The sequence below is a fragment of the Arachis ipaensis genome, chromosome B06, assembly GCF_000816755.2.
Source record: "Arachis ipaensis cultivar K30076 chromosome B06, Araip1.1, whole genome shotgun sequence".
Taxonomy (NCBI): Eukaryota; Viridiplantae; Streptophyta; class Magnoliopsida; order Fabales; family Fabaceae; genus Arachis; species Arachis ipaensis.
In genome coordinates this window covers 113287775-113306035 of record NC_029790.2, presented here as the reverse complement: position 1 = coordinate 113306035, position 18261 = coordinate 113287775, and the positions used below count along the sequence as shown (strand labels likewise).

The following is an 18261-nucleotide window of genomic DNA, read 5'->3' as shown; positions in this document are numbered from 1 at the left end:
TTGAATAAGTTAATATAAAGTATAACCCTCTAAGGTGGCATAGGAGTTAAAACTTCAATTTTTTTCAGAGTCAGAAGTAACAGATAGTTGTAAATTATAAAATGACTAACTATATTTATACAATATGTAATTTGAGAAATAATTAAAATACAGTATAAATATAGTTGGTCAAATTACATATTGTATAAATATAGTTGGTCATTTTATAATGTATAACTATCTGTTACATCTGACTCTGAAAAAAATTCAAGTCTTAACTCCTATGCCACCTTGGAGGTCTATATTTTATATTAACTTTTTCAATATCAAAAGTCCCAGTTATGATTTTTTAGATGCTAATAAGTCAAATGATATTTTTTAATAATTTTTAGAAATTGTTTAATGTACCGTTTTAAATTCATAAGTTTATAAAAATGTATATTTTCTGAAATTTGAACTAAAATACAAAAGTTGGATTTCAATTCTTATTCGTTTGGATTTTTTTTATATTTTATTTGAATCCAAACTTCTTTATTGGCATTTATATTTTAAAGTTAATATAAACATTAACTTAAAAGTAGTAAATGTCAATAATCTGTTACAAGTAGTAAATCGAATCAAACTGATTTGATTTATATTGTTCATACTAATTCGAAGCACATTGATTCGATTTAGTACTGTAGTTTATAATTCGAATTTAACCAATTCGATTTATACTTCAAACAATGTTCTCATATAATTCGAATCCATGCGTTTTGATTTACTACTATATTGTATAATTCGAATTAATTTAATTCGATTTATATAGAAGTATGATTTGAGACATTCATTTAACATTATTTGATTTCGGTGATTTATGTAATATTGGTATTAGTTTGGTTTATATAAGTCTTTTATCCTAAAGTATTCTTATTGAACTAAATATATTATACTTATAAATTCATTATACATGATTTTATTTTTATATAGATTTTTCAATAAATTAGTTATTGCTTTTGAAAAATGGAATATAATTTAATTTGGATTATGTAAGGTCCCACATCGGTTAGAGAGGGGAACGAAGCATGCCTTATAAGGGTGTGGATACCTCTCCCTAGCATGACGCGTTTTGACGAGTGAGTGTGGGGGTTTCGGCTATCATCCCTATCGTCAAAGGCAAAACCGTGAGGCCTTGTGTGCCAAAGCGGACAATATCGTGCTAGCGGGTGGTCTGGGCTGTTACAGATGCTCTCGATGTGCTAGCGAGGGCGCTGGACTCCCTTAGGGGGGTGGATTGTAAGGTCCCACATCGGTTGGGGAGGGGAACGAAGCATGCCTTATAAGGGTGTGGATACCTCTCCCTAGCATGACGCGTTTTGACGAGTGAGTGTGGGGGGCTTCGGCTATCATCCCTATCGTCAAAGGCAAAACTGTGAGGCCTTGTGTGCCAAAGCGGACAATATCGTGCTAGTGGGTGGTCTGGACTGTTACAGATTAAAGTAAAACCATTATTAGAATAAAAAGCCAAACAACATTTTAAAGTTGTCGTCCATTAATTATATACATACCTTTATCGTTTTTGATTTCTCAAAGTTTCCCTTCACCTCACATGCAGGTCAAGGATTAATTCGTCGCGAATCGGAGTTCCACGTTTACTATTAGCCAATAGATTGTTGCATGCAGAAGGCAAAATTTAGATTTCAACACTTAGGTAATAAGAAGACACAAAAGACAAAGACACAAAAATTAATGTTCTTATATTTTATTCGATAATAAATTAGAATAAATTCTAAAAAGTAATATTTATTCTTATTTTTTTATTCAAAAAAGTTAGTAAAAAACATAATAATAAAAAATATAATTATAAAAATTTGACAGAAATAATTAAAAAAAATTAAAAAATAAGTTGAATCTCTTGTTAGTATTTTTGTAAATCAAACTTTGTTGGATTTAAATAAGACACTTTAAACCTTAGGGACCAAAACAGAATTAGACCCAAATGTAGGGAACCAATTTAGTATACACTACCCTAAATGTTATATACAATATTTTGAAAATCGAACCAAATCAGCCGATTTGATAGGATTAATTGGAAACTGATCACTTAGTCAGTTCGGTTAAGACAGAAAGACTGTCATAAAAAAAATCGGTCTGAGAACCAGTTGAACCAATAAGTAATCAGTGAAACCTCATAACCGACCATTTTTTTCTTCAAAAATTCCAGTTTGGGTGTATGCTCAAACAATGCCATTTCTCTAAGAAAGAACAAGGAAATAATGATTGAATTAAATTATTGGTGTAAAATTTTTTGATGAGTTAATTTGTCTGAGTTAATTTTGTTGAATGGTAATTTATTTTTGTTGTATATTGAAGATAGAACAGGAACAATCACAAAGTGCAACAACCACAAGACAAATTATTTATTTAATTTGTTGAACGTTGATGTAATTCTGACTTCAATTTAATTTGGATTCTGAATTTATAATTGGATTCAATTTAGTATTGGGACCAATGTATCCGGAATATATAATAATACTAGTATATGTTTATTTGTATTATTTTGCATATTCTTGGATGTATTTAAAATTTTAAATTGTTAATTCTTTAATTTAAAAACTTTATAAGTTATATTTTTCAAAGATCAAATATATAAACATAGTTAACCATGCAAGTAATAACACGATAGGTTTATTTTTGTTGGATTGAATTTAAATTATATTCATCTATATTTCAAAAAAAAAACCTAGCCGAAAACAACTGGTTGACCGAACCGGATCTCGGCTGATGATTTAAAAAAAATGTTACACGGTGTCGTTTTAGCAATTTTAAAAAAGAAAGAAAGAAAAACCAAAACACCCAAATTTTCCTTACCCTTAGCTCGGTGACCTCACTCTCAAAAGGTCAAAACTCTAGAAGACCAGAATGTTGTTTGCTTCAAATGCAGCGGACAAGAAGATGCAACCCCCATCTCGTCGCCGTTCTTCAATCTGCCTAGCCACCACCGTCGTTGCGTCTGCTCTATCGCGGTGCGCGCTACCTCAGCGCCTCCGTTCCATCGCGTGTTCGAGCCTCCACTCAGCCGCCATTTTTGCCGTTGTTCAGCCTCTCATCCGCCGCTGTGCATCCCTCCGTTCAGCTATTTCCATCGAGTATGAAAGCTTCAACTCCCTTTCCATCCTCTGTTGATTTTCAGAACATGTGAAAACTAAGATGTTTTGTTTTCCTTCTTCCTTATTGTATTAACTTTTCAGTTATTATTTTAATTGGTTTTTGTTTTAATTAGTGAGTTGCTTTTTCAGTTCTTGTTGTTCCAGCCCTGGTGGTTTTCTGTTCTTGAACTAGTTAAGTTGATAATTTGCCTAATTTAAAAAAAGTGCTAAAAGCCAAAAACAAAAAACGTGCGCATCTCCCTTTGCAGTTTGCGATACTTCAAATAAAAAATTAAAAACCCCACTATCTCCCCTTCTTTCATTTAGCCACCTTAGAAAAAGAAAGAAAAACAAGGATTGCTGGTCGTCGAGAAGGAAGGATTGCTATACTTTTGGTGCTGTTTGTTTAAAGAATGAGATCCGCTGAAGGAGGTCCAATCAACGGCGCTGCTGAAGGAGGTCCGATCCATGACACCGCTGAAGGGGGTCCGCTGCTTCTTTCCACAAATCGCAAGTTATCTTAATCTCTTCCCATGCTTGTTCTTGTCGTTAATTTAATATAATTGTGATGGTACTTGCATCTAAAGTTTTCTTAAATTATCGCATTTTTGTTGAATTAGATTTTGCTGCTGCTATGAATTTTATTGTTTATTTTTATTTTTTATAATAATCTATATCTAAGTTTGTTGCTTCTATATTTAAGTTGTTGAAAATATTGGTAGTAACTGCGCCAATCTCAAAAGAAAAGTAACAAATTGAAGTGGGGGCAGTGGATGCAATGTTACTGTGATATAGTGTTGATGATAGAAAGAGAAGAATAATATTAACATTTTAATATAATTGTGATTTGTGTATTGTGTTGTGTATTATTTACCGAACCAACCAAAAAAATTGTATATTATTATGAATATGGCTATTTGTGTCTATGTCTTATTTTCTTCCACCCATTAACCAAACACAACCTAAATTCACATCACATGCAAGACTACCTTCACTACAACAAAACAGCATTTTGGCGACGATTTTTTTTAATGCTTGGTGACAGTTAAAACTGTCACTAAATGGTTTTGCGACGGTTAAAAAAGCGTCACAGATTTGAGGGTCGCCAGCTGACATAGTGACGGTTTTGGACCACTGTTGGTAAGGAGTGTCGCTAAATTGTTTGTGACGGTTTTTAAAATATAAAACCGTCACTAAGTTGTAACACTTGTAAAGATGCTTTTTATACTGTATTTTGCAACGTTTTAAAACTGTCGTTAAATTACTAAATCCTGTGACAGTTTTTTCTTATATTTTATGACTATTTTAAACCGTCACAATATTCGGCAACGATTTGAAACCGTCACTAAGTTACTAGTTCTTATGACAGTTTTAGTCACTAAGTTACTAGTTCTTATGACAGTTTTAAGCATATTTAATGACTATTTAAACTGTCACAATATTTTTAGTGACAGCTTTTCGATTTAAAACCGTTACTAAGTTACTTATTCCTGCGACAGTTTTTTCCTGTATTTAGTGACTGTTTTAAACTGTTATAATCTCTCAAACATCAAAGATTTCTATTATCAAAAGTTGAATTCTCCAAAAATAACATTATATTTCAACAAATCAAAAATCCAATCCCACAAGTTTTACAAAAATAACAACAATGTTGGGCTGCCTGTATCTCTGATGTAGTCCCACTTATTTCAACAGTCATCAAGCCTGGCACACCCCTTCTCTCCTAACCGTAACACTTGCTCCACTAGCACGACGAATGTAACTGATATTTGCACCTGATGCTCCAATAATAGCATCTGCATATGATAGAGGAATTTGCATGTGCTGCGTAACCTATGCAATAGAAACGAAATTACATAAAATCAAGATACGATGAGTCATCAAATGAATATCACTCTCCACAAAAATTCTCAACTTAGGCAAAAGAAGACACCTTAGTTGCATCAGATTGTTGTGGTTGTGCACTTGGTGGATGAATTCCAGCGAAAGGATCCCTGCCATATGCAGATAGTGCAGCCTGATGGAATTGTTTGTCCATAGGAGGCAGGTCGGCTGTTGGGTAATAATTATCATAGGGAATTAATGGTGGCATATATTGCTTACTAGGGGGTGCAAAAGTAGGCCACCGCCACCAGGAGCTGGAAACCCTTGAGGAGGAGGAACCCAAGGTTGGCGTGGGGGTGCATTGTAGTTGACTCAAACATTTGGCATTTGCATCTGACAGTGAAAAAAAAGACAACAGAATTGTTAGCAAAGATGGTTGGTGCATGTGTAACTTCGAAACAACATATAAAATTGTTGTATCACAAACAATATACATTTAGAAAAGGTCCAAGACATTGTAAAATTGTAAAAGAAACTTCATAGCTACCTTTTGGTCTTTGCATTCGCACCTTTTAGCTTCATGGAAAGAAAATGAGGGGGAGGTAAAAGGACTTGCCTTTGTTTCAAATAATCCAACTATGCCGCGGTCAACCAAGAACTTACGCAAATGAACTGTAATAATTTCAACTGCCTTATGAACTCTGGTAGGTTCACCTTGTACTTCAACAACACTATCGTATCTCAAAGCAAACATAGGCAGGTTTTCTGTTTTAAATAGTACATTATTCAAGAAAATTAAAACTCAGTAACCAAAACCTTTTAAGATTAAATATCATAAATAGTTCTTGCATATTTTTTCATCAAGTGAAGGTAACATATAATTGCCATTTCTAACAAGAAATTAATGAACTCTCTAAACAACTATATTACAGCAGTCTGATCACTAATGCAGCAGGGAAAGGGAAAAAAAAGGGGGGGATCAATGTAAATTGGGAGAATATGCCATATAAAATCAACTAAAAGACCACTTGATAAATAATTCTGAAAAAGTAAAGTGTACTGGTTTCCAAATATAAGCAAGGTATCCTAATATAATAGAAAATAGATGGGAAGCAAGGTATCCTAATATAATTGAAAATAGACGGGAACAAACCTGATCCAAGAACACGTATAATGCAACCAGAGCCATCTTGAATGGATTTTATGGTGGAACCCTGCTTCCCAATCAGACTTCCTGCTTGAGTATCTGCAACTAGAAGCCTAGTGATAATTGAGGGCCCAGCACCTAATGTGTCTGCCGAGTCAGATTATCTTGTTGAACAGAATGATCTTGTTGAAAACTTGTGACTTCAATAGTTAAAAACTTGGGAAAGAAAAGAGAACTAGAATAATACAATGGTTTGAAGCAAACATGTATTAGAGATCTCACCTCTTTGTCCAGTAGTTCAACTTTTGACAGAGAACTAGAGTTTCTTTCTTACTGTTTTTCCAAGCACCAACAGCAGATAACTAGTTCTGAGCTCTATGAAGCAAATCAATAATAAAGGCTTAACGATACTTTGATCAATTTATACTTTGATCATTTTTAATCAACTCCTTTGAATACAATTTTGTAGCAAGTCCTTAGAACAATTTAACGTTACAAGTTTTTTGGTTATATTGAATAGATTTAAAGTTTAACTTAGTCTCCGGCTTCCACTCCACTAAATAGTAATAATTAATGAAGACCAAATAATAATACCTCTTTGACAGGTCAACCTTTTCAGATTTCACATTTATTCTTCTCAAGAGCTTCTCAAATTTTGCTTCAGCTTCAGTGGTTCTTCCTCGTTGAAAAATACCTCTAACAAAGTAAGATCAACACTTAAATACTAGATTTACAAGATGATGAATGATTTTGGTTATCATAGTAATATTAACTAATAAATAAAGTGAAATTTAAATATCTGAAAAAATTCTAAAATATCTCGAAACAAGTTCCTTTGGCTATTAAGATCCTTTTTGACAAAGCCCTTGCCACGAGCCTCCACAAAAAAGGTTTCTGTATTGATTTATGGCCTTCCCTTTCAATCCTTGTAAATATATTAATTGGCCAACCTACATTGCTTCTCAATTGATTAGAAAAGAAAGCTATTAGCTATATAGCTAGTAGTAGAAAAGAAAGAATTTCACATCTGATGAATATATATATGTTAGGATACTGTTGATGGCTTCAGTAACTTTCTTGTCCACGTGAAATAAGCTAAACTTTCCTCGGGGCTCGAAAACAAAGCTACTACTACTACCATTTCACACTTTTATATATCTATCTTAAGCATCAATTAACATACATAGATACATAGCAGAAAACAAGACACATTTCAAGCATATACTTGATTACTTGTCACTCTTTCAGTTTGGGTGATTTCAACATAGTTAAGCTGTACTTTCTCAATTGCTTGAAAATTGAGGGCAAAAGCTAATGAAGATGAAATTAAACCATGTTGGAAATTCATTAGTTAAGAAGAGCAAGAAAAGAAAAGCATGCTCCAAGAACCTTACAATAATAATTCACTGTTGCAATCTTGATATATAACTTACAGAAGCAGTGATAGATATCTATCATCACTATTAACTAGAACAATAATTGAAAATAAAGTCTGAGCTACCTTTCAAGTTGTTCTGCCCTAATGTGCATTATTTCGGCTCACTTGGCAGTTCATTTTATTATAATTAATTTGGAAAACTGTGAGATTGCAAAAGAAAAACTTAACTGTACATAAGAGTAGTCTTCTCCAGTAGAAAAGTGAAGAAATAACTTTTAGAGCTAAGTTGGCAAAGGTAGAGGAGGAGGGATATCTACAATTGAAACAATTTATCTAGCAAGACTGTATCAAATGTAGAAATCATGTCTCGATCATGTTAAGCAAACAAATAAATTGGGAATTGATAATAAGGTGTGCAACTGTTGAGTGTTGACTTCACTTGACCATAGATTAGTAACGAGTGTCTCTTGCTGTAAACTTCAAATTCAGACACCTTCATTCAAGACTTTAATTTGCTTAATTTAGTGGACTTTACACTCATCAATCATAACATAGACAACACCTTTAGGAATACTTTTTCTATTCTACATATATTTGGATTTGATTCTAAAATAAATATTTATTTAAAAATTAGCCAATAAAATTAATTTTTTTTCATTAATAGTTCTTTTAAACAAAGAATGAAAAACAAAAGAAAGAGTTAAATTCTCTTAGTGGCTAAATTGTTCATTCTATTGAATTTTGCATGGACCAGGTTATAGGACTTAAATTTTCTGCAAAAAAGAACTCTTTAAAGTCAGGGTTAAAATCGTATATGTATTTAGGAATTAAATTTATGTCTATTTAAGCATATTATTGAAGTCTAAATAGCTATTGGTACTAGCTAATCAAGATTAATGCTTCAACACCATGAGTTCAACTGAAGGCTATTTATTAAAAATAATGCATGGCTCAAAATTTGAAGCAAGAGATTGAAGATTGTTGATGAATTTGTTTCTTGAAATCAATAACTCACAAGATAATACAAGATATTATGAGAACATACCTTGGATCCTTGGAACCTAATTTTTTCGGACTCTTCACAATATTAGCAAGTCTTGTTTTACAGAATTCCATTTTATCAGGAACTTAAAGACTATAATTCTATTAGTGCCTTCCATCCCATCATTAGTATTTTGAAGGGATCCGATGAAAAGTACCTAAGATGACAATGGCTTTTAACTTTAAGCCTTGATCATGAAGAAAGGCAACTTTGGTGAAAACAGAGCCTAATTTAGCAAAATATTTTGTATTATTCACTGTGAGAATTCATAACCTTATTAACTGAATGCCACGAAAGATATGTATATGAAAAAGATTTAGTTCAGGCTGACATGCTTTATCAGCGTTCAGCATAATTACACACAAACGGACCAATATTGAATACATGCATAATAAGGATACAAAACAACATGTGCATAACCCTACAATAAAATATAAAACCATCAATAAAGTACCTGTTTATGTTGTTCAGCTTGCAACCTATCAACTGTGCTTAGAAACCCGTCAACTGCAAACTCAGCTCGCTCATTTCCGGCTTCAGCTATCACCATCACCTACATAATTCAAGAAGAACATCAACCAGTTCATGATGCCATCAAGGCACAAAAACATCAAAGGAATCAAGAGAAGAAATAACAAATAGAGCATTCAAAGAAATCTGGTTGAAGCATTTCATCGAACATGTTGAGTGCAGGTAAAATTAAAATGATATAAGAGAATTCAAAGAAACAATCGCAAGTATGAACATAAGGATATAATCATAACAGTAAATTGCAGCAACAACAAAGAAATTGTAAGGAAAAATATAGTAGAAGAACAAGGCAAGCGCAAACCGCAACAGTGAACAGCGAATGCGAACTGCGACGCAGCGACGGTGAACGGCAAACACACTGCGACGGTGAACGGCGAATGTGAACTACGACGGTGAAGGTAATGGTGTTACTTTCTCTGTTTCTCATCTCATCTCATCTCATCTCAAACGGAAGCAAACAAGGTTTTGGAAGAAATGAAAAGTAAAAGGAAAAGTGAAGAGAGATATAAATTTCATTACTGACGGTCAAAAAAATTATATTATAAGTGTCACAATGTTAACTAATGGAGACCCTTAGAATTAGGGTCACAAATTTAGTGTAGCTATATGACTAATTTGGTGTAGTGCTTCTTGCCTTAGCTGATTAATAATGCTTTGAATAATGTTTGGTTGCCTTAGCTAATTAGTGACTTGCAACTCTTTATGCATTTGTATCTAAGACATGGTTTAAGATTTTTTTTTTTCCAATATTAAACATGCTACTTTCTAACCAAATAAATGGTTCAAATCCTTGCAAGCTTGGTGTATTGAGTTGTTCCTTTTTCAAGAAAATATACAATTTTTTATGAATTCTTCCACTATTTAAATTAGAAGATTATAAACATGTATTTATATTTATGTTACAATTCTCTGTGAATTTTTCCTTAAAAAATCAATAATCTGTATTATTGTTGCTAGAAATATTCTTCTGTTCTTGTTAATTATGCTACAATTAGGCATCAATGATTAAAAAAATCTGCATATCACAAATTAATTAGTAGTGTATATTGTTACAATTTAATTTTCAATTCGTTATTTTGGTACATACTTATTATATGGCGTGCAAGTATTTTTCTTAACTTTCATTTCCTAATAAAGCTATTTTTTTTAGTAAAAAAAATATATGTGTTTAGACATACATTCATTTAGGTTTCAATGAGGACTGTGTCAATACATATAGTATTAGGTGCCAGAAATCATGTTTATTATTTAAAAGATGAATGCCAAATTCTAATGAGGTAATTGGCTTAAAAGCAGAACGGGAATCACAAGTGTCATGTGAACAAATGTAGGTAATAACTCGAACAGATAAATTATTTTATTAAGGCCAAAAAATAGGCAATTAATACAACATGTTTATAATTCTGAAAATATGCTAATTCAAATTTTGTGATCTAAATTTTGCAATAATATTTTATTCTTCTTTTTTATTGGTAACTATCACTTCTAAATATTTTAATTGGTTGTATTTTAAATATTTTAATAACACTTTTATTTATTTATTTTTTATTTGACAGATATTCATGGCACCAAAAAGTAGAGGTGGACGAATAATACGAAACACTCGTATCGATCAATCTCAGTTTTTCTTGCGTATGCCAGGTATACATTTGCCATTGAATTTATTTTACCATTATCAACTCTTGATTTAGAAAATATGATGTATGCCTATTTTATTGACTTTAGGTGAGCAAACTATTGATATTGATTCTTCTCAACCATCGGTATACGAGTTAGGTATCTAGTTGTACTATACATTTGAGTTATATGTCTTCATTGTGATTTATTTAATATTAGACTAGGAAGTGGTTTTATCTTATCTTTTTTTTTGTGTTTTTTTATGTTTAGGTTAACAGAGCGATAATAATGATGAACCTCATCTTACACAATTGAATGTTGGATCAGCATCACAACCATCCCCACAATCTTTATCACAACCGTCACCACAATTAGGTGGGATGAATTACTTCAACTACTAAGTGTTTACATATTTACGAGTGACTACACATCTAATTTAAAATTGTCTCTTATTCATTTTAGGTGTTAATTCGTCTGACGCATCTGTTTTAGACGCAGAAGATAATGAGCTACATAATGTTGGACAATCAACTATGCATACTGAAATTAGGAGTAACAGAAAACTAGTAATAACCGTAGAGAAAGGCATTAACCCATAAGTGGTTATAACAATATTATTTTAACTTTGCTATATCCACATGCTTTCTACTTAAAATTTAAAAAAAAAAAGAAAGGTATCACTAAGTGCATGGCCTTTAATTAATTAGTTTATTACTAGATTTACTCCTGATTACGATGTGACTTTTATATATATTTATTCCACACCTTATCATGTTGAAATTATCACAAAGGTAGAATTCATGGATTTGATTTTTTCCGGATGGATACTAAATCAAATTTTGAGCATGTTTTGATGTTTGTGCATAGAGCAAAATGTTAAGACTCTTTGATTTTTCATTTATAACCCAAATCTGCTATGCCATGCATTTTTAGATTTTGGTATACATTATGTCATTCATTATTCTTGTTAGTAATGCATATGCTGTATTTTTTAAAAGAAATATAATAATATATGAAAATTAAATTATAATAGTGTATTATTCTACTAATTGTATGTATTTGTATGATTGGTTCGCATTTGTAAGATCAATAGATTTTAGGCCTCATTTTATTTAGGATAAAGCTATTTTGACAAGAACACAATAATTTACAATTTGCAATTACTGACTTTTGGAAAAAATTTATGGAGAGAAAGTTTGATCTCGACTGTTATTACATATATATATATATAAGTATGGGAAAATAAAATTTACTTTAGCTCTATTTTAGTTCATTAAAATTTAAAGTAGCAATAATTTAAAGTGTGTTTAGAAAGAGATTAGATAAAAAGTTCAGAGTAGAAAAGATATCAAATCTGTCATATAACCAATTCTATTTGTTGTTGGGTATATGAAATTCTTATTGGGATTGCTTGCATGAAGATTAAAGCTACTTTAGTCTTGCACTCTTGAGAGCTTTATATTCTTATGATCTATGTTATTTTCATGAATTATTTTAAAGTTATGAGTAGTATAGCTAAGCCTAGAATTTGTTGTTGCTTTGATGATCTATGTTGTTGTGTGTTAAAAAATTTTTTAAAATTTAATTTAGCTCCATTTTAGTTCATTAAAATTTAAACTAGCAATAATTTAAAGTGTGTTTAGAAGGAGATTAGATAAAAAATTTCGAGTAAAAAGGAGATTAAATCTGCCATATGACCAATTCTATTTGTTGTTAGGCATATGAAATTCTTGTTGGGATTGCTTGTATGAAGATGACAATGGTTGCTTCTTTAGTCTTGCACTCTTGGGAGCTTTATATTCTTTTGATCTATGTTATTTTCATGAATTATTTTAAAGTTATGAATAGTATAGCTAAGCCTAGAATTTATTATTACTTTGATGATCTATGTTGTTGTGTGTTAAACTATTTTTCATAATTATGTATTTTTTTAATGTAAGAGGAGATTTGCATATCATACGGTAACTCATGACATCACGAAAGATTTGTTAAGTAGGATGCCTTCTCCAGCGCCAAGATGGCAGGATTGTTCAAACATGAAGAATGAGTTGTTTAAAATTTTTCTGGTTAGTGATTATAATGTTGCTTTAATGCGATTTTTACAAATAATTAGATTGAGTAGTTGCTAAGTCTTTCACTCTTTAAATTTAGGAAAAACATGAATTTGCATCAAATTATGATAAGGCTATGGCAAGAACTATTTGGAATAAGACAATGCATGACCACTATCCTGATATTTTGAAAAGAGCAAGGGATAGAGCTATTAAGGAGGCAAACTCTACTAGTATTGCTGACATTAAGGGTCATGGATAAGGGTGGCAATGGGTAGGATAGGATAGGGTTTGACCTAACCTTAATCTTACCCACGAGTTGAGTTTTTAACTAACCAACACTCAACTCTACCCTACCCGCGAGTTGAGAAATACCCAACCTTAATCCTACCCGCACTCTACCCGCGGGTATTCGACCCTATCCGCGGGTTGACAAAAAGAAACATTATTATTATGTAATCTAACAAGTATAGAAATTAAAAAAATTCAATTCAAACATTCAAACAACACAAATTATCCCACAAATAACACAAGTATCTCACACATAATATAATCATCAAATATTTAATTACACATAAAAGTCTTTGTCTAAGTAAATAACATAAACATAAATAAAATTATTTAATTTCATGTCTCCATGAGCATTTCATTTGTTGCAACAATACCATTACTAGTCTATGATTTCAGATACAGTATCATTATCACCATGATCATTTGCAGTTTGATAATCAGGTTTTCTACCTAAAAATCAAAGAAAATAAATTTATTTATTAATCAATCTATATATAAATTTAACATTACCATAAACAAATAGAAAAGTTAAATCATAAATAACCTCTTTGACGATATGCTGCCCACAATCAGTTTTGATTACACATAAGAGCTTCCACAGTATCTTCATGAAGACTACCATGATGAGGAGCAATTACTCGACCACTTGTGTTAAAAGAAGACTCAGAAGCAACAGTAGACATAGGGATAGCAAATATATCTCTTGCAATTCTTTGAAGTGTTGGAAATTTAGCCCCATTCACTTTCCTCCAAGCTAAAATATCAAAGTTAGCACTCAAAGATGAACATCTTTCTCTATGTAATGATCAAATTCAGTCTTAACAAATGAACCATTTTCTCTCTTCTTTTGTCTAATATACAACTGGTAAGCAGTATCATCATCTTGCTCTACATTCATCTGTAGCTCTTGTGTAGAATCTTCAAATGCATTACTTGAATTAGACAGATTCTGTTGGTACTCATGAAGCAAGTCATAGCATATATGTTTGATCCTCTCAATCTTACTTGAGCACTCATCTTGATTTTGACATAACATTGAGAATTTATACTCAAGTCTAGCAAGCTTATACCTAGGATCTAGAATGACAGCAACACCCATCATGCCAGAATTTCTTCCCAATAAATTTTACCCTCACACTACATGCCATATTACAAATTAGTGGATTTGGAGAAGCAGACTACTTTTTTAAGGCAAACATTTATATCACATACTCTGTTAAAATAAATGCTGGCTGTGGGAACTTGAGTACCAGAAAATAATTGTGTCACATCATAAAACAACTTTAATTTACCACAAATTTCTTTAGCAAGGTCCTACTCCTCATTGCTTGGCAAACTTTTGTAATTAGGATCCTTCAGTCTTAATCGAAGAAACATATTTCGATACAATCATGCAGTCTCTAACATCACATAAGTGGAGTTCCATCTAGTTGGACAATCAAGAGCTAATTTTTTTGTAAATTGAACATTTGACTTACTACACCAACTCACAAAGGTTTCATGTCCTTTAGGAGTTGAAGTCCAATACACCACACTACCACGAATTTTTTTCACACTTTTCTTAACCAAATTTAGACCATCTTTCACAATTAGGTTCAAGATATGAGCACAACAATGTATGTGCAACATGGAACCCCCAACAACAAATATTTTGAATCTAAGCACCCCAACAACTCATCAACCATAGCATCATTAGCAAAGCAATTATCTAACGTGATAGTTGACAATTTTCTATCTATGTTCCACTCTAACAAAACTTTCATTAATGCATTCTAGAGCACTTCACTCGTATGAGGAGCAGGAACATAAGTAAAACTGAAAATCATTCAAAAAAATATTTCAAATATTATCTAAAAGATAAATTAATTTCAAGTAAAAAAATATTAAAAGTCATATCAATTACTAGAAGTATAATTTAGAAGATTACCTTAATACGCGCATTTGCAAAATTCATGAACTATCAATGTAGTGTGCCGTGACAACTATGTATCCTTTTTCTTGGTTGGAAGTCCACATGTCGATTGTAACTGCTACTCGACTATCGTTTCCATCCATTAGCTTAGTCATGTTAAGCTTCTCTAACTCATACATTTTAAAAATGTCCTTCTTGATTGTGTTTTGGCTAGGCACCTTAAAGGTTGGTTGCATTGATGCATATACTTCCTTTATTCCAACATGTTCCACAAAAGATAAAGGGTACTCAAGCATACACATGGCCTTGGCAATACACCTTCTTGTATAAGATGGATCAAATAAAAAAGCATCCGCAATACTCCTTGCATATTTAGACAATGAATCAGTAATTGTTGATTTCCTAGAGTTTGCTAATTTGATCCTTTTACAATAGTGGAGCACATGATTCTTCAAATTTGTAGTTCCATTTCTTGGATTGGCTCCAAGAACAGATTTGCAATGGTTGCATTTTGCCTTCCACTCTTTTTCCTCTTGAAATCGACTAAAGTATTGCTAATAAACATTCTTCAAGCTCGATTTATTGCTATTTTCAATCGAAGCGAACTCATCTGGAACAAAATTAGCGGTTGTTTCCACCGGGGGTTCTTCTTGTTGTTCTTCTGCAGTCACATCTTGTGCCACTACATCCATGTTGGTACTTGACATTTCGAAGTGAATTCCCTACAAATATATATTACAGATATACAAATTACAACCAGTCTAAATAAAATCAAATTACATAATCAAATTACACACACATACATATAAAACAAAAAAAAAAGAAAAAAAAAATAATCATCTTGTCATAGCTAGTCAAAAATTCTATTTTCTAGTCATAGGATTTCAACTTCACTCTTTTTGGAAAGGTATAAGAAATATTGCCCAGAAGAGCATATTGCCCAGAAATGAATACTAAACGAGGAAAAAAACTTTTCCATTTTCCTTAAACTTGTGAAGCTAAGTATAATTAATAAGCATTGAAATATGAGCCTGAAAACAATGCAGAGACAAGCATTCAGAGTCAGTTCCATGAAACATAATGAACTATGGCTAAATATCCTTATATCATCGCTTTCCCTAAATATCCTCACTGATGTATGTTAATTAACCCAAGGAATGACCAAATCAGAACTAATGAACTATGGCCAAATTTATCAAACACACACGTGCACTGTGCACACACACACATACATATCTAACTAAAATAAAATTAAATAATAACTGAGTTTCAATTTTGAAGGCAGATACATACTTTGAGAGTTTTAGCACAAGGAGCAGCGCTGAACAGAGGAATGACCGAACGAAGCACAGGGTAGGGCACTAAACAGAGGAACAACGCAGGGAAGCTGAATAGAGAACGGCCTTCGCAAACAAGTTGGCGACAAGAGTGAGGAGAGCTACAACACCACCGGCGACGCGTGTAACATGAGTAGCGCCGGCGACACGGTGATGAGCGGATACTTTATACGCTTTTTGGCATTGTTTTTACATAGTTTTTAGTATGATTTGATTAGTTTTTATTATATTTTTATTAATTTTTAAATAAAAATCACATTTCTGGACTTTACTATGAGTTTGTGTGTTTTTCTGTGATTTCAGATGATTTCTGGCTGAAATTGAGGGACTTGAACAAAAATCTGATTCAGAGACTGAAGAAGGACTGCAGATGCTGTTGGATTCTGACCTCCCTGCACTCAAAGTGTATTTTCTAGAGCTACAGAAACCCAAATGGAGCGCTCTTAATTGCGTTGGAAAGTAGACATTCAGGGCTTTCCGGAAATATATAATAGTCCATACTTTGCATGAGTTTTGACGATGCAAACTGGCGTTCAAACGCCAACTCCCTGCCCTATTATGGAGTTAAACGCCAGAAATAGGTTGCAAATCAGAGTTAAACGCCAGAAACAGGCTACAACCTGGTGTTTAACTCCAAAAAGAATCTCTACACATGAAAGCTCAATGCTCAGCCCAAGCACACACCAAGTGGGCCCGGAAGTGGATTTCTACATCATTTACTTATCTTATGTAACCCTAGCTACTAGTTTATTATAAAAACTACTTTTAGTGATTTATTTCACATCTCTAGTTAGTCTTTGACTAATTTTATGTTTTGAGATCACGTTTAGGGGGCTGGCCATTCGGCCATGCCTGGACCTTGTTCTTATGTATTTTCAACGGTAGAGTTTCTACACACCATAGATTAAGGTGTGGAGCTCTGCTGTTCCTCATGAATTAATGCAAAGTACTATTGTTTTTTCTATTCAACTCAAGCCTATTTCTTCTCTAAGATATTCATTCGCACACAAGAACATGATGAATGTGATGATTATGTGACGCTCATCACCATTCTCACTTAGGAATGCGTGCCTGACAAACACTTCCGTTCTACATGAAAGCAAGCTTGAATGCATATCTCTTAGCCTCCTGATCTACGATCAGAGTCTTCGTGGTATAGGCTAGAATTATTGGCGGCCATTCTTGAGATCCAAAAAGTCTAAGCCTTGTCTGTGGTATTCCGAGTAGGATCTGGGAAGGGATGGTTGTGACGAGCTTCAAACTCGCGAGTGCTGGGCGTAGTGACAGACGCAAAAGGATTACTGAATCCTATTCTAGCGTGATCGAGAACCGACAGATGATTAGCCGTGCGGTGACAGCGCATTTGGACCATTTTAATTGAGAGGACGGGATGTAGCCATTGACAAAGGTGATGCCCAATATACAGCTTGCCATGGAAAGGAGTTTGAAGGATTGGATGAAGGCAGTAGGAAAGCAGAGATTCAGAAGGAACACAAGCATCTCCATACGCTTATCTGAAATTCTCACCAATGGATTACATAAGTATCTCTATCCTATTTTATATTTTAATTATATTTTAATTATCAATTCACCATAACCATTTGAATCCGCCTGACTGAGATTTACAAGGTGACCATAGCTTGCTTCAAGCCGACAATCTCCGTGGGATCGACCTTACTCACGTAAGGTTTATTACTTGGACGATCCAGTGCACTTGTTGGTTAGTTGTGCGAAGTTGTGAAAAAGAACTAAGATTATGAATGAGCGTATTAAGTTTTTGGCGCTGTTACCAAGGAATGAACAATAATGATTTTGTGCACCACACGGTCAGAGTTTAGAGAGATTTGGATTTGAGAATTGAGAGAAGAGGATTAGGGTTCTTGCGCTGTTGAGGGAGTGGCTGTGAAATAAGGGTTGTAATCTGAATTATTGAGGCCACTAGGTTGTTAAAAGTTGTATTTATATCTCATTAAATGAAAAATACATTTTATAAAAATAAATGAGTTAACACTACAAATTTATAA

General features: G+C 32.9%; 1 protein-coding gene across 15 annotated transcripts in view; it reads right to left on the bottom strand.

Annotated features, from left to right (window-relative positions):
* Positions 1-9313, bottom strand: part of LOC107647347 (flowering locus K homology domain-like) — a 16911-nt gene extending 7598 nt beyond the window's left edge. Inside the window, exons 1-7 of one of the 15 annotated variants that reach the window (XR_002349252.1) lie at positions 8953-9313; positions 6673-8655; positions 6361-6453; positions 6085-6216; positions 5479-5696; positions 5041-5324; positions 4648-4940 (exon numbers count right to left, since the gene is read on the bottom strand). Coding sequence is in view for 2 of the 15 variants with exons in the window: in XM_021104823.1 (XP_020960482.1) it covers positions 4806-4940; positions 5041-5324; positions 5479-5494 (435 nt within the window). In the remaining 13 variants the exon portion in view is untranslated. The other 14 variants (XR_002349245.1, XR_002349249.1, XR_002349246.1 and 11 more) reach the window with 14 other exon arrangements.